This window comes from Gigantopelta aegis, chromosome 9 (genome assembly GCF_016097555.1).
Source record: "Gigantopelta aegis isolate Gae_Host chromosome 9, Gae_host_genome, whole genome shotgun sequence".
NCBI lineage: Eukaryota > Metazoa > Mollusca > Gastropoda > Neomphalida > Peltospiridae > Gigantopelta > Gigantopelta aegis.
In genome coordinates this window covers 62,158,180-62,178,490 of record NC_054707.1, presented here as the reverse complement: position 1 = coordinate 62,178,490, position 20,311 = coordinate 62,158,180, and the positions used below count along the sequence as shown (strand labels likewise).

General features: G+C 33.9%; 1 protein-coding gene across 2 annotated transcripts in view; it reads left to right on the top strand.

The window, feature by feature from the left end:
• Positions 1–18,984, top strand: part of LOC121381953 (pituitary tumor-transforming gene 1 protein-interacting protein-like) — a 28,328-nt gene extending 9,344 nt beyond the window's left edge. The window contains exons 5-7 of one of the 2 annotated variants that reach the window (XM_041511385.1): positions 4,674–4,786; positions 13,021–13,035; positions 15,794–18,984. In XM_041511385.1, the coding sequence (XP_041367319.1) occupies positions 4,674–4,786; positions 13,021–13,035; positions 15,794–15,837 (172 nt within the window). In that variant the 3' untranslated portion in view covers positions 15,838–18,984. The remainder of the gene's footprint in view (positions 1–4,673; positions 4,787–13,020; positions 13,036–15,793) is intronic. The other variant, XM_041511386.1, reaches the window with a different exon arrangement.
• Positions 18,985–20,311: the final 1,327 nt, after the last annotated feature.

Below are 20,311 nucleotides of genomic sequence, written 5' to 3'. Positions count from 1 at the left end.
AATTAGTACATTTACGGTATTACACTTAAACAGCCTTATAGGTTATGTTACATCATCATTTGTGGTTAGTGTAGCTAAGTACCTAAGACAAATTAAATAAATCTTATAAATTAATATTCAGTTTTTACTATTATGAGGAACATTGTTAGTACAAGATAAAATTTGATTTTGTCCCAGCATAATATAAGCTAATTACATATGACTAATTTGTACCATAACATTGAATATTGTCAAAAAGTGGGTCTACTAAATAATTATGGCGTATCCAGTCTATTAAACCAACAACGTGTCTGCAATACGTTTTGAGCTATATTTTTTTAAAGCTTCAGGCCAAAATCGCAGAAGCTGAGGCCAAGTCTAGTCAGTCTTGCATTGTCAAAAGTGGGGTGTTTTGTCACATTCGATTCAGTTTCAGTGCACTTATTTTTCACCTGGAACCATACTCGCCAGACCCTAAAATCGATGGTCGCCCAACGGACTACCTTTGTAAAATTCATAGTCGCCCTTAACCAATAAAGGTCGCCATGGGCGACCGGGCAACTGCTAATTTTTAACCCTGTTTGTTTAGGTAGTAGGTGGTATCTTGTGTACATATGCAAGGTAAGAACATATTATTAGTAATGTAAATGTCTTTTGCAACCGTATAAAATGCCTATAATCGTGATAATCGGTCCAAATTTTCCTATAAAACTCCTATATTTGACCTCAAAATTCCTATAAAACTCCTATATTTTGGTATGCAAATTCCTATATTTCCTATATTTTAATGTGTAAAAGTGGCTGGGAGGCCTGCACCGTGTATCTTTGCTTGAAAGTCAATCTCTATTCTTAAGTCAACTTCCTAATTTTAAACCCAGAAATGTTTTTAAAAAGATTTATTGACCCATTCATATAATGTCAAGTATTTCTTATTTTCAGCAAATAATAATTATTATTATAGTAATAAATTCTTTATTTAGTGAGGGTAACTCAGTTTGCAAAAGTTAATCGTCCCTGAGGCCCTCTACAAACAATACAGACTTGCAATACGTATACCGGTATATAGCAACACATAGAAAATGATTTAAGTTTAACAAATATTGCTGGAGTCCATGTTTAAAAACAGCAGTATTTGGCGAAGATTGGATAGCTTTTGGTAATTTATTTCAAAGTACTGGTCAAGAGTAACTGAAAGCATTTTTAGATGAAGACACTTTAGGTCTTGGAATAAATAAATCTCCATCCTCTACATTTCTATGCTGTGCAGATTGCTGCAGTGTTTTGTTCTCTGCTCCATTTGTTTTGTTGTGGACTATTTTTCTTTTTTTTTTTCAAGATGTGTTTTTAACTTTATGTTAAAAATAAAATATACTTTGTGAACTGAAAACAGATTAAAAGTTAACATTAAAACAGTAACTGCACCGTTATTACTAAATATATGAATCTCATCGCCATTGGGCATGATCATATACATGTACATGTACATATAAATTACCAGCATTAAGCGAGTTCCAACTACATGTAGATCATTGAACTGTTGACTGTTCATAGCACAAGCATTGCAAGTGTGTGTGTGTGTGTGTGTGTGTGTGTGTGTGTGTATAAATATATATGTATGTGTGTGTGTGTGTGATCTATTATACCAGTATTAAAGGTGCTATCTCAATGACAGCTCAATGACAGCTATTGCAAATCATTTTTTAATTAAATTTTGCTTTAAAATTTAAAGACTACACCTTCAACTATATGCCACAAATGATTATAATGAAATAGTTTTATCTACTAGTAGAAAATGCTTTTTCATTGGAGAATCGCTATCATATAACTATGATATAGCACGTTTAAGTGGTTGCAAGATTGTGTAAATTTCTAATATACTTATATTGAATTTATATTCACTAAATATGCTGGTCATAATTACTCATTTATGCTACAGTTCAAAATACTCGGTTATCTTGCAGTTTTAAATTAAAAGTTTGTTTATGGGTAAATGAAATTAACACATGTCGATCAAAATTTGTTATAGTATGTTCCAATAAAGTTTGCAAAGCACATGTTTACTGACATCTTTCTTTGAATTTCAAGAGTAAACACCATCTTGTACATCAATGAGAGTCCAAACAAGTAAATATTAAATTAGGTAGAGTATCATTAACTAGATATTTATAAAATATTTACATGTCAGTTTAATATGAAAGAAATAATCAACAAAAATAATTTTTATTATATTTTCAACACTACTTTAGCCAGTGCCTAGTCTGCCTACTGTTTCATGCACGTAAGCGGGATCGACCGCGTAGATTGTAGGCCCCATGCATGTGGTTGGGTTAAAGAGCATCCTTTTTATGGATGCCTCAATACCTCGGAGCTCATCATGGTTAGTGTTTCAATTTGCGGGCAATTCGGTGCCACAGGTTCAAGTCCCAGCAACGGCATGGGACAATTTGTGAGGCCAGAAAGGATTTATTTATCCCCTGCGCCAATGTGTTAATATCTGTGTATGTAACAGTCAACCTTGACATACATACAATATATAGATATTCATACATCCAGGGCTCACCTTGGATCAAAAATACCTGTAGCCAAAATATTAGCCAAATGGAATTTTCATTAGCCATATTGAAAATGCTTTAGCCAAATTTGTTTTATGCAGTACTGTATAAGAGTATTTATATATGAATATGAAAATGTATCTTTTTCAGCTAATTGTGTACAAACTGGAATAAATAGGAATAACAAAACCTTAATGGGGGTAGGGGCAGTTAATATATTACTTCAAGTTTTTTCAGCAGCAGTGGGGTTGGGATGGGGTTAAGCAATATCTTCAGAGTCTGAAGCCAGTACCCCATACACCCACATTCACTTCTAAGGCCTATGACATTAAATTAACAAACATACAGAAATATGGGGTGGGTGGATGTTTATGGATGGTGGTGTTTTTTCTTTCTTCCTTTTTGTCCCAAATAAAAATTTGAGAGCTTTTTTTTTTTTTTATATATATATATATATAGAACTCATTATTTCTTTAAATAACAATCTTTGTTAGTAGTTTGAATAACGTTTTTTTTTTTTTTTTTTTTAAGTGACCCATCAATTCCCCACACCAAACGATTTCATAATTTGTGCCATGTTGTTGCTGTTGATTTCAGCGTCGTGTTAAATGCTTGTTGTGATTTCTGCTTACAAAATACCTCAGCTAAGAATGCCGACTTCACCACAGTATACTCCATTTATTCAAAAAAAAAAAAAAAAAAAAAAAAAAAAAATCCTTTAATAAAATAAAAATGTACAGTCTTTTTAAAATCCAGCTAACTTATTAAATGTCACCTCACAGTCTTACAAATTTATATCTAAAATGATCTAACAAATATGATTACTGTAAACTTATTTTATTCAGTGTCCATTTAACTGCAATTTGTATAATTTAAATACTGCATGTTCATTTCCGACGATCGCGATCTGCATGCGTGCTCTCGACCATGGGTACGAACTAACAAAGACAAAGGAATAAACAAAAACTGCGAATAACTATTGTTTTTCTACAAATTTACATCAAGATTTATTTTTGCGTAATCGTATTGTTTAATGTCCGCAACGATGTCTCTTGACACGCGGGTGTCAGCTGACTCTGAAGTGTGACGTATATTCGCACTGAGAGCTGTCCTCAGTTCAGCCAACGAACGTTCTTCCTAACGTTCGCGAACTATTTGATTGGTGTTCGTCGTGTCCATTTGGTTTAACGTGAAGCACACAAACCAGTCTAACGAACGTTTTGTTTTTGCTCGGTCTGGCTGAACTCAGACCTTGAGATGGCCTACATGTCTTTTGGCACTGAACTGGCATGTGTAATTCAAATTGACACGCATTGTCGGTCTGTTTTTATTACTTTGGTTCAAAGATTTTACAAAGTAAAAATAACAAGTTACAGATCTTCCAGACATTGCTGTCATACATGTTGAATGCTTGCCGTTAAAAATTAATAACCGTGATTATTAAAATAAGCAAACATTATAAGGCCTACGCTGTATTCTGCATGACACCGTTTCTCGTTACCGGTTCGGTCGCGAGATCGCTATTACGCTAATTGAATATTTAGTAGTATTATTATGTTTGAGATGTCGGATAGATTATGTAACTGTTTGTTCACATCAGAAGACAGAAAATGGCTTAGCCAAAATTTTAGCCACTTGCAAATTTTAATAGCCATTTTTTGTAACAATTAGCCAATGGCTAATTTGGCTACCGACAGCGCGAGCCCTGACATCAATACACACATGTACTAGCCAGTGCCAGGTCTGCCCACTGTTTCATGCACGTAAGCGGGATTGACCACGTAGATTGTAGGCCCCATGCATGTGGTTGGGTTAAAGAGCATCCTTTTTATGGATGCCTCAGTAGCTCAGAGTGCATCGTGGTTAGTGTTGCAATTTGCTGGCGATTCGGTGCCACAGCTTCAAGTCCAAGCAATGGCATTGGACAATTTGTTAGGCCAGAAAGGATTTAATTATCCCCTGTGCCAGTGTGTTAATATCTATGTATGTAACAGTCACCTCGACATACATACACTATATAGATATTCATACATACATGTACTAATAATTAGGGCTTCAGATTAGACGTGGCTTTATATTTTGTCAAATGTGTTTTGTCATCTTTTTAGTGCTGTTAATTAAATTTATGTCTTGTCTGTGCAGGTATGTAAAGGATGAACTTAAGATGGAAAGGGAGAAGACGGAACGAAAACATCGCTCAGATGATCGAAGAGCCGAACGACAGGAGAGGCTGAATGAGATTCGACGAAAATACGGTAAGTGTTTTGTCATCATTCTCATGTTAGCAGTTTGATTAAAAAATATATATATTGTGTTATAAAAAAAGTAAAAATTATTACTTAGTTTAGGATAATAATTCCTTCTTTAACAGTAGTAGAGCACGTTTTGTGAAACTTTTTTATTTAAAGGGGCTAACCTGAGTTTTCAACTCCAGCTAGACTTTCTGTTTGTTCCCGCCAACAAAGTAAACACATACCCTATCCTGCATTTTCCTGTTTTTTTAAACAGTATGATCCATTCTGATCAGCAGCCTATTTTGCCTTGTAGTTGAAATTTCAAAACTAGAGTTACTGTAGAAACCAAATCGGTTGCCATTGAAAAATACCACAGATGTTATCAGACCTGTCAACCTTTAGTCAAGAGAAAGCAGGAGGTGTGTGTTCAAAAAGCAGGAGATTTTTTAAATTCACACAGTTTAACCCAAAATCGCAAGATTTAAAAAAAACAGTATTACAATAAGTTATATGAATACTATATAATGTCATATATATTTGTTAACCTTAGATCTTGGCATTAAAAAAAAATAATAATAATAATAAAAAAAAAAATCTTTTTTAAAGTTTAAATATTATTATGATTTAATACATATTTAAAAAAAAAAAAAAAAAATGTTATGGATCCAAAATGTTAAGAACATGAGCAAGAAATAAAAAAATTAATTAGTACATTTACGGTATTACACTTACAGCCTTACAGGTTGCGTTACATTATCATTTGTGGTTAGTGTACCTAAGTAGGCTACCAAAGACAAGTTTATATAAATTGTATTAATTAATATTCAATTTTTACTATAATGAGGAACGGTGGCGTGGTACTTGTTTAAAATCATAATGATGCAATAAACATTGTATTTTCATTAATCATAAGTAAAACCTCATTACAGACATCGTGTGAAATATACCCGAATTATACCCTTTTCTGTGAGTAACTTTATGTCAATGTCAAACACAACATTTTTTAATTGTACAATAATAATTTCTTGAAGTGTACCCTTATAACCAACATTTTACTGCACAAACATACAAAATTAACTGACACAAGTATGTTTATACAGTTAATTGGTCTTTTTGTTGTCTTGCTGTGACATGTGATTTTAACATGCATCATCACGATCGTGTGTATCGCTGTCAACTCGGGAGTCTGGCAGTTCAGATTCGTCATAGTTGCATTATGTAATCCAGTGGGAAGACATTTTACAATTCAGAGGTGTTATTAGAACTAAATTGGATAGTTTTATATATGGCAACACTGAATGTCAGTACACAGCCTGTTGAATTAGTGGTAACACGCTTCGTAGTCATTACGATGACAACAAACATTATAATAACACGTAATTTTATAAACTCCATGAGCTTTTTGAACAATATAAATAGGCTATCCCACAATTCTCACTTTGGCAAAGGTTAAACAGTCAGGACAATTCCGTTTGTTACATTTTCAGAAACCAAAAGTAGTCGACATTTTCCGAATGAGAAAAAAAGGCAGTTACTTCCCTTATGTTATTTTGACAAAAGAAGATCGATTTTTTTTTATGCTTACAAAAATGTCATTTAAAAGGAGAAATTGTCCTCCCGCACAGGTGAAAGGAGATTTTATCAAATACCGGGAGACTCCCGCGGAATCCGGGAGGGTTGACGGGTCTGTGTTACTAATACTAACGAGTTATGCTGACTATATGTACTGATGGAAAGAAATAAAGGATCACACAGATAGCAACAAGAAATAATGACTGCATTAAAAATCAATTCATATTGTCAGAAGTTGATTGGGAACATATAGGCATCACATTCAACACTACAGACATTGAATCCCACATTACAACTTGATATGAAATATAGACATACTATTATTACTATGCTAGTTTTAAATTTGGTCTACAATTTGATGTGTTCCCTTATTTCTTTCCATCAGTATAGCTTATTTTGAGGGCTGCTTATTGTCAGGATATAAATCATTATGAAATGTGGCCTGAATTCGACTGAACTGAGCAGAAAGCCATCTGCTAAACTGGTTTATGGGCTTCACATTAAACCAAATAGTTCAATAGTGAACTTGGGGATGCAGGCCTGCACAAATTGTGCAAATGACCGTTTCGTTTGTGCATCGGTTATGCCACTTTATTTGGCATAACCGATTTACTGTTCGTGTAAAATTTACTGAATGATTAGTTCCAGCAACGGACCAACATTTTTATTGCGAGTACAAACATTAGATTTGTTCGCGACGCAGTGCTCTTTCACAGCAGTTGCAAAACGAAGTACTAGTAGCCGTTGGAACTGGCAGAGTAGGAGTTGGGGGTTTATCGAGAGCTACAGACACTCAGTAATGGGGGCACGCTGTGGGGAGGGGGTGCTCTATGGGCCGGAGTCTGTTACCATAGAAGTGTGCAATGTAGTCCACTTGTAATGCATATAGTTGGTGAAATTGTTGTCCCAGGAATAGAACAAGTATGACTCAGTGGTTTTCCGTTTTAAAAAAAAACTAACTATTTTCCGTTTCATGTTTTTGTAAATTCCGTTTCATTTCCATTTCAGACTACAATATGTAATTAACAATTGAACTAACACAAGTTGTGACAAATTGAAGGGACCGAAAATTGACTGGCGTCGTCATGTGTCGCTATTTGTCATTTAATCAAAGTAGCATAAGCCTACATATTAGTAGAGAAAAATGACATCAGGAGCAAAGGCTACAATTATAATAACTACATAAAGCATGATTGTTCAACAATTAAGTGCACTGCTTTATTCAACAGGGCTTAGGTTTCACAAAACGTAAACATTTATTTTATCATCTCTTTGACAGTCTAATGTTGTCTGAAAATTGATGTATGCGCATGACATAGCGGAAATAAAGTAACATTGCAACGTTAAGCCATCCGGGTTTTTTTTTGGTTTTTTGCTAAACGTTTGCATACATATTTTGACTGGTGGTTCCCGAAATGGTCATTCGGTTTAATGTGTAGCGTAAAAATATGTCTTCCAAGACAAGCGTTAGCGACAAACCGCTGGCTAAACTTACTCCTGGAAAGAAAACCCTGTCCCATCTGCGCAGGCGCAACAGACTAAGCAGGAAAGAAGCCCAAAGTTCAGCCAGCAAACGTTTCGCTAAAGTTCGCGTTTGTATTTGAATGGTTGCCAGTGTGACCATTTGGTTTACCGTGAAGCGTATAATCCAGTCTAGCGTTTACTAATAGAATTGCGCACGGGGCAATCGTCAGTTTTACAGCGTGTGGCAATAGTTAATAGTGTTGGGGTTTTTTAACTTTGCGGAAAATCATAATTCCATTTCCAAATGTAAATTCCGTTTCACAATGGGAATTCCGTCCGTTTTCCGCGATCGCGATCCATTAACAATAAAGTTCAGACAAGTAAGTAAATACAAAACTTTACAAACACCTAAAACCATTAAGTTTACTATAGTCCATCCCATACTTCTACAATTTAAGTGTTGGTTTTTTTGTGTTGTTGGGGGTTTTTTTTGGGGGGGGGGGGGGGGGGTTGTTTGTTTGTTAAAAAATCAAAACAAAATATATTTTAAAAACAAAGGCAATGAGCAGTAATGGACACTGTATTCGTGGGAAACTTAAGTTTTCGTGAAGAAATTAACCCATAGAAGCCGAGCTATACATTCAGACAAGAACCAAAAAAATATGAACTGGAGTCTGAGCAATTGTGGTGAGAATAGACATCAGAAATGAGGGTAGTAAACGTCGCATGCGACGCGCGACAGCTTGTTTTGCAACCACTGTTTCATAGCACGTAACATAACCAGTCAAGTTTGTATAAATATCTTGCAAAGTAGGTGCATTCCCATTGGTTGTTAGAAGGTGTTATAGCCAAATTTAATCAATCAAACATGGCGATATTGTGATGATCATTATAATCTCGAACTGGATCAGCAACCAGGATAAACCAGAGTCACAGTGACCCTATTATTAACTGTAATTCCAAATTGGATAGTGACAGTGACGACAACGACAGTGATAATGTCAGTGACAGTGGCAGTTTTAGTATCCACTGTTCCTCAGATGAGGATGGCATCGAGTCTCCCACTCAGGACTGAATGTCATTACATATATACACATAAAAGACTAATATTAATAAATTAGCCCATGTCTTTGAATAAGCCCTCCTCCGTTTTGATACTAGCATTTAAGAAATTAGGCCCTTATTTGTAAATAAGCCTACCCCAACTTCGCCACCTTTTCACAGTAATTTACTGAATAACACGAAAAGGCAAGTTTGCTCAGAGTTCATTTAAAACTCATACCTCCTGCAGACAATTAAACACAAATGTAACACAATCTTTTACCACCAGTGAGATTTAGCAGTCTAAGGGTAACAGTGTGTAACATTGTTTTCAATTTCATGTCTGCAGTATTTCTTTGAAGTACCCAAGCCCAAGTCTGAACTAAAACCAATGTCTATTTTTTAAAACCACACTGCTGTTAATGCTAATTAGGCAAATACCTTATTCTGTAAGAGTGTAAGCTGGCTGTCCATGTCACAAACTTGTATACACTCTTGAGTTTGTTATTAATTGCTGTTCTTGTAAGTCTTCTCAGCATTAAGTTTTGGATGTAAATAAACAGCACTAGTAAGTAATTGTAACATAGAAGGTGTGTTTCTTATAATAAGATACTAGTAACAAAACAATTAAATAAATAAATAAATAATTATTATTTATTAATAACAAATGGAACCCTAATTAATAGATGTGTTACTGAACATTTTTTTGTTGTTTTCTTCCTGGTTCATTTAATTATTATTATTTATTTATTTATTATTTCTTTTTTTTCTTTTTTTAAAATAAAACTGGCCCCTTGTCTGGGAATAGGCCCACCCTGTGCTAAGCTCACAAGTTGTCTTGGCGCCCTGGGCTTATTTCCGGTCAAATATGGTACATGTACTTTAACAATTTATTGAAGGCAGGGTGTACCCTCCAGGGGTGGGGGAACAGTTGCCCCCCTGAGAATCTCACCTTCTTCTTTTTTGACTCCAGAAAATAGCATACACATCTCGGGGTTTAATTTGTATAGTGTTTCATTCATTGTTTATAAAATGTAGTGCGCGTCACGTGCCCCCACCCCACCCCCCACCCACTCGGATTTTGATCAGGGTACACCCTGGAAGGTGTTCTCATCTCTCAAATGATGTCTGACTTATAAATGGATATAAACAAAGGATTAAGGAAAGAGGGTTCCATTGTAGAGGAAGTTGTGTTCGTCAATATACAGTCGGAAAGCACAGACAGCACAAACAGAATGAAAATACCCTACCTGTACAAATCACATGCTTGTATTATATATATTCTTTATTACTAAATGAGACAAATAATAATGTTTATTTGTAGTTTTATTATTCTTGAAAATAATTATCAGAATCTGAAATATAAAGCATAGATAATACTGTATAAGAATATTTTGAGGCTACCAGAATAGAATGCTGAGCTACCACAAGTTAGGTACCTGGTAGCCCTGATAATTATTATAAAATTAATGGTAAGAGATTGCCTTGCAGTGAATTCTTATTTATTCACATAGTTATGCACAAATGATGATGTGTTTTATATAATAGGCCAAGCCTGACATTCACTATATTTTGGTAATTTTTTACAATAGTCCTAATCATTATTATTTTTAAATCTCTCAAACATTTGTATACATATACTTTTTACTAACCATTGCCACTCTCTTGTTTCTCAAAATTAATTTGTTTTTTTTGTTGTGTTTTTTTAATTATAATAAAAAAAAAAAAAAAAAAAAAGGTTATGCAAACCAAAATAGGTTATGCAAAATCTTTTGGCATAACCCCTTTTCAGGTTATGCAAATTTTTAATTTGCACAGGCCTGGGATGATTTCATCATGTCTGCTTATGTTACGCCCATGGCTTGATGCCTGCATATCAGATACCTATTTTCTTTAATATTTTAGCTTGTTTCATCTTAAGTATACAATTTCCTTAAGTGTCTTTTTAAAAGTAAAGATGATATAATACAAAAACATGGGTTTTCGGGATAAAATTCTCAGGTCACATCTCAACAACTAGGACAAAGTCTGTGTCATAAGAGGCTGTGTTTTAATAGTTTTAGACAAATTGAGTCCTAAAAACTTATCCATAAAAATAGGGTGTATTTATATAATTAATCTTAATCTGTCGGGCATTTATTTTTCATAAATGTTGCTAATATTGATAGGTTTGTTAATTTAAAAATTACAAGTCCTAAAAATATTCAGCATATAAAGTTTCCTTAAAAATTGGTGTTAAAAGTAAGAGTTTTTTTACCCCGAATATTCTGATACTAAATTAATAAGATGCATTTCAACGTTTCAGGCATAAATCAGGAGTAGTAAAGTAGGTAACTTGATCCCCCTGTATCATATGCCCTTCCTAAATTACTATATGTCCTACCCTTTGCACATCGACCTTCATTATGCTGTAGCTTTGTTTACACTAAATCAGACACACTATTGATGATGACAAAGTTCTTTTTGTTATTACCAATGCAACCAGTATATGATTTATATGAACCCATCCAAACTGTACCCATTTGAAAAGTGTGGCACCTTACATTTTATTTATCTGAATAAAAGATGGGGTATTGGGAGGATATTTGAGATATTAAATTAATGTTTTTGCAGAAAATTAAAGCAGTAGACCCTAGTTTTTAAATACTATTAATGTACGGTAGTGATACCAAGGCCCCCAAGCCTGGCATTACCAGGGTTTTTTTCTGGGGATAATAAACTTTGGGAAAAAAACATCCCACTATTTTTCACTATTAAAGCCGTTTTTTATATTTTAAAGTAGAAGTACTGGTTCAGGTCATTCTAGTTTTTGTAATACTCCAAAATGCATTTTTCATAATTCTAAAAATGCTTGTTCGTCTGAGAAGTAATAGTTTTCGAGATAAGTTCTAGTTATTTTTAGACAGTATTTCCCAGTTTTAACATCACAGACTTTAGTTTGACTATGTTATAACTTTATCTAAATGTGTTGCAGGTTTGTAGTTTAAATAAACTTAGTGTCTGAAACTAGTGTCTGCATCTTTAAATTGCAGTTACATTGTTTTAATTTGTACACTACATGTTTCAGTCTCTAGTGTCACAGCTATGCTTTTACTCAATAAATATTTGATACATAGTGCTCCTCAAACTATGACATAGAAGTCATACAGATAACATAGAAATGGAACTTGTACTTCAAACTTGAAGTCATTGGAATTGAAGGGGGAGGTGGGTATGTTTTGTCTTTCACTTTTATTAATGGGTGCAGAAATGGAAAATATTTCACTAGTCCCCAGACCGGAACTAACTAAAATTTACTAGCCTGCCATAATTTCTACTATTTCGCCAGTCTATAGAACAATATATTAGTGTGTAATAATATCATAATAAACACTGTCTAATATTCTAATAAAAACAAAAATGTTCACCGTTCTTTCATATAGATTTACAAAATTCAAAATTCCAAAAAAATATATATCGTTGGTCAGAAAAAGACAGATCATCATTCAGGCTGGTAGTTGTATTTTTCAAGTCGTCCATGAGAATTTTTAATCGCATTTGGCAAACGGTTGAGTACTTTCTGCACCCCAGATTAATTAACAATATTTTCAATGCAGTATAAACTGGAGTTTCTCCAAACTTTTTCAAAGCTGGCAGTGACGCAAAGCCCACAGCAGTGGGGGGTCTGAGCCCCAGCAATGAGGCATGGGGGGGGGGGGATGGTCAGGGTAACGGGGATTCCATGGATAAATTGTTTTTAATGCATACTTGTAGCAGGGATTTCCTGATGTCTGTGAGACAAATTGGGTGTACTTATATGTGGAAAAAACTTGAGATTTGAATGGAAATATGAAATTCTGTGATTGTGGTGGGATTATATTCAGCATGGTGCCAACCTGATTGTGTAGTTGGAGAACACTGAAACTGAATTAGATTCCATGGTTAGAACAAGTTACATGAATACATTTAACAATGGTTCATGGTATCATTCAGTGGCCTTAAAAACATCCAAATTTTCAAAAATTAAATTGCGCACATTCTCCCAATCCCATCAGACATAATGATCCTGCTAAAAAAAAATCCAGGATAAATACCTGGGGTTTTGCGGGGTTTTTTAATTCTTTGAATTTGAATGTTTGGTACTGGTTAAGAATTACACTTCTGATCTTGTATTACTTGCTTTTCCTTTGCTGGCACAGGAATTGACTTTAAAGGTGAGAATACATGTACTAATGCAAATGTGTGTTGTCTTATTTAAATTACAAGGGTTATTTTTGTAATGTTTCAGTATTGGATTTTTTTCATTCAACATTTGTTGAATACATTATGTTTGTGTGTGCACAGAGTTGTACAGGTTATAGAATAATATCAGCCACGTTTATCTGCATTACGTCGTATAATTTGGTTCTTTTTTCACATAAAATTTAGTTTTATATGGAAGAGATGGTAAGAGAAATCTGTGAAAAAAAAATTCTGAAATGTACACAAAGAAAAATGTTAATCACACTCTGAGATAATGAATCATAGGTCACAAGTAACTGCGACTGTAATGTCAATGAATATGACAAGAATAATGTTACATAAAAAGAATGTGTCCAGCAAATGCACCATGGGATGTTTTTCCAAAATGCAGTATAATAATGCATAAAATTTGTCTTGCACTGTTTGGTCATTCTCTGTGAGGGGCAGGATTTAGTTCAGTCAGATGAGTGATCACTTGAGGTGCTTGCATCACAGGATCGAACCACCTTGGTGAATCCATTCAACTGATTGGGTTTAAAAAAAAATATGTAGCAGGTTTCCTCTGATGGCTATGTGTCAGAAGACTATCGGGCATCAACTGGGCTACCATTACACAGTCATCAGTTTTGGTGAGAAAACAAACTAATGATGTGAAGGACCTACCATGGTCTGGATGACCTAGTGTGACATCACAGCATGAATACAGGGCCGTGTTTCGATTAGTTGGTACAACAACAGCCTTTTGCAATGAGTCCCATTCTGAAGCAACAATGGATGCCTATTTAATGACTCTCCTCCAGAACCTTAGGAACCACTTAAAAGCAGCAGGGCTTGTGTCCAGGAGGATGATCAAATGCCCTTTACTTGCAGGTCACATTCTGAGAATATGTTTGTAATGCTATTTAGCACAATGAACTTCATGAAAATTCATTGGTCGGGTGAAAGCAGATTCCTGCTCCATGTCATGGATGGTCGACTGAGAGTATTGAATCATGCAAATATGGCCTATACACCCAGGAACATCAGACCAACTGTCCTTTACAGGGGAGGCTTGGTCTTGGTCTGTGAGTGCACATTTTGGACATCATTAGGAATCATATACAGGCAATGGAGCCACCCACACAGAATCTGCACAAATTGAAAACAGCTTCGCATTGAGAGTGACTGCAGTTGTCCCTCCTACATGTCAAACATTTCACTGGAGGGATGAGACACAGGATGAAGGCCGTTATTCAGGCACAAGTGGAGGGTTTACTCTCTGCTAATGCTTTGAATTACAGATGTCATCAAGGGACTCAAAATTATATTTTTACTTAAAAATAGCCACCTTAAATTGTCTTATGAACTCTTCAGCTCCATACTTGAAAATGATGTTTTTGGTTTAAAATTGCCGCACCAGTGATTATGCAAATATCGTGATTAAAATGTAATACAATTGTTTATTTACTTATTGTCAAAGGGTTGTTACATATCACATTCATTTTTATTAACTCTGTTCATAAAATTTCATGGCAGCATTTTTTGTATTAGTCATTGTAAAATTCCTGGGGGTGGGTGTTGCTTAACTTTTTTCTTTGTGTATATATTTAAACTGGTACATGTTTTTTCCAGATACCAACCTCAGAAGACTGAAAGCTTTTTTTGTAGTGCTTTAGTTTTGGTCAGATGGTTAACATATTTCCATTATCTATAGAGTAATGTTGAATTATTCATATATTAATAATATTGGATAGTCTGATATTGTAGGTACCAAGGAGATAGTGATTAATATAAAAAAAAGGGTCATTGATATTCAAATTTTCTGTTACTTCATTTCATGAAAAAGTAAATTTGTTGGGTCAGCAATAATATGTGCTGTTCTATTCTCTAATTGATTTATTCATTTAAGTATAATTTTCCCCAAATTGTCAAGCAGTAATCAAATAATGATTGAATATAAACATTAAAATAAAATATTTTGATACTCCAGGAAAAATGGGTTTTTTTATGTATATATTTCAAGTCAGTGCTTTACACACACTTTGACCATTTGAAGTATATATTTACATGCCAAAAGGTTTATGATACTTGCTCTATTTGTGTTATTAACACATAATTCTATATATTTTTGGTTTATGTGATATTTTTTGGGGCAGTATTTTTTCTCTCATTTATTATGTTTTTACACCATACATCATATCTATTTTATAGATGGGCCTGAATTATGTATTATTGTATCTTCAACATCCAAGTCTATAAGTGACTCTTAGCAGCGTGCTCTGGTTGTGTGTTGTTAAACAAAACAAACTTTATTTAACTGTAGCAAACAAGGGAAGGGCATTTTGTTGGTAAAAAAGTGAAGGATGTTCTTTTATCAAACTTTGGTTGAGTTACTAGTTCAAACGGTTGAGATTTGATTACTGAACAAATGTTACTAGGGGTAATTAATAGCACTTAAATAAATATTTTGAGATACAATATCCTCTTTACAATATAACTGAGACTATTTGAAACAGATTTTCTTTAACAAAGTACTTTATATTATAATGATGATTGAAGATTTCCTCATAATGGACAATACTAACAAGAATTGTTTTCTGTTTGTATAGAGATTAAACTTGTCATGCAATATAGATGTACATGTACCATGTACCAGAATATTAGGAACATATTATTGTAATAAAAAAATTATAATTACAGTTAATCTACTTCACATGTACATCAGTTTGTATTTTCATTTTTATTTTTCAGGCCTTGTCAAAGATGAACCATCCTATGAACGAATGGATGCATAGATCAAGACTGATTGTGTTGTGAACTGCTAACACTGTACTTGAATACTGTAAATCAGAAAATGTTAGCGAATTTAGCGAGGTCATACAAGATGCAAATATTTCATGACGATAAACTTCCGAAAAACTTATGTCCGATTGTTTTGTCTGTGATTAACTGAACTCACAACAATTGTTACATGCTATTGACTAAACCACAGGGATCCACAGGGATAGCAAACAAAAATAGTTAGTTGGCATGCATATTACTGCAATTTTCTACTACATTTAAGTTGCCTATATGCTGCTTAACGTCATGATTCGTCAAAAACATTATTTCAGCTGATCCTACAACTTAAGCTTATTCTTTTTTTAGTTTCTGATACGATGACCTTGCTAAAGTTCTATGTCTCTTATATGTCATTTATGTGGATTTTGCTAAATTTTAAGATTGCTAATAGTATATGATTTACAGTAGTTAAGCTGTGTTTGATTAGAAGTATTGAGGAGTTAAAATGTATTCTTACTACCGTCTCGGCTGTTTGCTAGAAAGATGAAAAACATTTACCATAACTTTTGGAGTGGGTGGATTGGCACTTGATAAAATATTATGGAAATTGTTCCATTGGAGATTATAATTATTATAAAAATTAATTTGTAAAGTATTCTAGTAATCATTGGAGACTACAAAGCCATTTCAAAAATGATGTAGGTTTGGAAGGTGGGATAGAGTTGATGGTTTATCTAGGTTTTTTGTTTTTTTACTTTTCACTCCCCACATAATTAAAACAAATAACTGTGCTTCATTTGCATTAAGAACATTTCCAAAAGCCATAACAATTATAATTTTGATGCCTCCCACATGTTGATCATTTAATTTTGTGGAACAACGATTTTATTTTTCTCAAAGTTGTCTTTATTTTCAGTTTTAGAAACTTAGTGTGTTATTTTTAAAATATTTCTCAAAGTACGTATTTGTTTTTTCATTAACATTTTGTGCCATACTGCAACTCACATGTATGATTTACTACTTTGTAACATAATTTTAGTTTTTTGTATATTACACTAACATAAAAGGTTTATTTGAGCTAATTAGTTATTGCACTTCATCTTTTCTTTTCATTTTGATTTATTTGATATTAGATCATTTCTGATGTTTTTTGTCATATGAATTTCATAATTTGACAAGTGGTAAAAAAAGTTAATGTACAGGTATTAAAAGAAAAACCAAGGATATTGGTATCAACATGTATCTAAATTGTGTTTTGGTTTACATTGCTTTATAAGATTATCTGTATTAACTTTTTAGAAAAACTGCATTATCATATCTTTGTGACAGTTTCCAATAGAAACAAATGGTAAAGTATGTCAGTTCCCAATTACCAAAAGCATGCTTACCCCGATCTAAAGCAGTAGGAATAAAAAGGAAAACTACCAGTGTATTTGTAGGAAGTGATTTGGTTAACTGGAAGGGTGGAGGGGTTGCATTTTTCTGTTGGAAATCTGTTAGAAAGATATTTTTAAAGCATATTGTCTATGGCATATGTATATATGTAAGTATTCTAGCATCAGGCAAACCATTTTTTAACTTTCAAACAGTTCTTTGATTTAGATCAAACTAAAGTAAAATAACTTTTGACATGGTCAGCTGTGTTAATTAAAAGTGGAATCATTATGATAGAATGTTGTATTCATTTGAGTGAATACGCTGTTTCAGTATCCAATAATGTAGTAATATTTTTATATGGCATTACATTTATTTCAAAAAGAGATTAAATGTGTGTGTATATTTTTGTATTTGTCCATATATGTTTGATATATTTGTATATATGATCAATGGCAAATGAAAACTTTCAACCTGGCATTTCATAAAATTAGCAAAAGAAAGAACTATTTTTTGTCATTGTTTGGTTATATGTCTCAAAGATTTTTTAAGTAAATTGTTTTTTCCATGTTGAAAGATTTCTAATGCCACATGTTTATTGATGATTATCCACCTATGGACTTAACCTGTACAGATTGTTATTATTTTTTAATTTCCACTATACTTAGAGCACTAACATTTATCTGACTATTGAACCCTTGATCATTCAGACATTTGAATTAAGATTTGTAGATAGCTGTAACTTTAACTAAAATCTTAACCCTAACCATTTGGTCACTTAAAAGATGACATATTCAGTTGCATTTTTCTGTTGTATAAATAGAAATCTGTTACAAAGATGTTTTTAAAGCATATTGTCTATGGCATATATGTATATATAAGTATTCCAGCATCAGCCAGATTTTGTTTTATGGAAGAGTATTTATATGCTCAAATGTTTTGTTTTAAAACAAAAAATTATTTTGGTAAAGACATTAAAAAAAATTGTAGTGTTTTTTAGGAGCCGACGCGTTTGTGCACCATGTCATACCATGTGTCTTGTATTCCAGGTGCTTCTAATTTTGGGGGTTTGGTCTATGTTGCTCAATATAAAAGGAAAAGCCATTATTTTTTTAAAACATTAAAAATTTTATGCTTGCTGTATAGATAGATGTACTGGTACATATATAGATGCATACTTTGTCATTTGGTACAAAGCAGAGTAGATTTAGTTTTGACTGCTTAAAAGAAAAGAAAAAAGAATCCTTTCTTTGAAATGGACTTTTTAATAGGTATTATGATCAATTATAATTGTAATTAAGAGTTTCTTTATTGCATTCCATTTTCTGTTTAAATTTTCAATTAAAAATAATATTGAATACCTCGGGGTTATTTTATTTTATTTTGTTTTGATCTCCAAATATTCTAACTTCAACTTACTGTACATTTGTTACATGCATGTAACTCTTGGAATGCCTTGATACCAGTTATTGTGATTTCGTTATGTTAACAACAATATGCATGATAGTGCTACCAGGTGTAGTAGTGTCAAACTTGTTGATCCTAGCCAATTCTGTAACAACTGGTATTGTGATTTTGTTTAACAATCAAATTATTTTTGTTTTGGGTTTTTTCCATCTGAGATCACCTTAGAAGTCACAGTATTACAAGAACAGTGTATGTATTTCAAAATGTGTCATCATAGGAGTTATAAACCACACTTTTAATCTATTTTTGTGTATTACATGCCTATAACAACAGTGACTATTTGTTCCAAAATTATTTATGAAATATATCGATTCTTTTTATTAATGTGTTCTTTCAGTGCATAATTACATATTTTACAAATGACAATTAAACATAGAGAAAACACTCATTTAATAATGACTTCTATAAAAGAACAACATTTTGAGAAAACGACCAACCAACTTCTGGTGTAATGGTTAAGCAATGCGATTTCAGGCTGGTAGGTATTGGGTTTGCATCCTGGTACCAGCTGTTTTAAGAACTCATTGGTGAGGTGTAAGACCACTAAACCAACTTCTGTCTCAAAAAGAACTGGTAAGCCTTCGCTTGGACAGACAGCCCAAAATAGCAGAAGTGTGTGCCCTTGTCAGTATATGCCTGAACCTTAATTGGATATACATGCAAGGTCGAAGACCACTTCAACGGCTGAAATGATGTTATTAACAGTTACGTAATGCATGTCAGCTATCTGCTTTTTGTGGTTAGGAAATAGATGGAAGTTTTAGATCTGGGGAATATGATGGGTGATTGCTAATCTAGAAGCCATAGTCATGCAGTGCAGCCATGGCGACCACCGATGTGTGAACGGGTGCATTGTCCTAATGGAACAGTATATCTTACTTAACTGGTTAGCCATGGATATCGTCCCTTCCAAGTTAAGTCAAGAACTTTACATTAGCATTATAGATCATGTTACATGGAAATCCTGGATATTTGTGTAATTTGCAGACGTGTCATCGTCCAGAAATCTTTGGAATTGTGAAGAGTTCTAAATGTATTTCCTGCTTGCTGAAGTTCATAATATTCGAGACATTAAGCACATGACTATAATATGAAAGATTATTCTGGGTGATTGCCCTTCAGCAGTTTATATATACTCTTCAAAAAAAGAAACGCAAAAGGGTACAAATGGGTTATAACTCCGATTTTATGTTTCCTACCGGTTCATGCTTTGTGAATATAAGGTCATTGCATGTCCCAAACACATTCCCACGGTTATATTCGATAAAACGCAGCTACTGTACAATAAAGTTCCAAAATGTGAATATTCGCAAAAACGCAGCCACGTGCAAACCATGTTACCACTGCACGTGCGTTGTCTGCACGTGCAACATGAACACCGACAGTATAAAAGTGCAGGGTGTTCGCTTGCCTGGCCTCTGTATCTGGCCGACAGTTGACAATCCAGGACATGCCACGTCTCGGTGAACCGCAGAGAAACAATGCCATCGGCCGACTAGACGCAGGCGAATCCAGAACGGCCGTTGCCAGGGCATTCCATGTGTCCCCAAGCACCATCTCCAGACTGTGGGACCGTTACCAGCAACATGGATCAACACGTGACCTCCCTAGATCCGGTCGACCACGGGTCACTACCCCCGGGCAGGA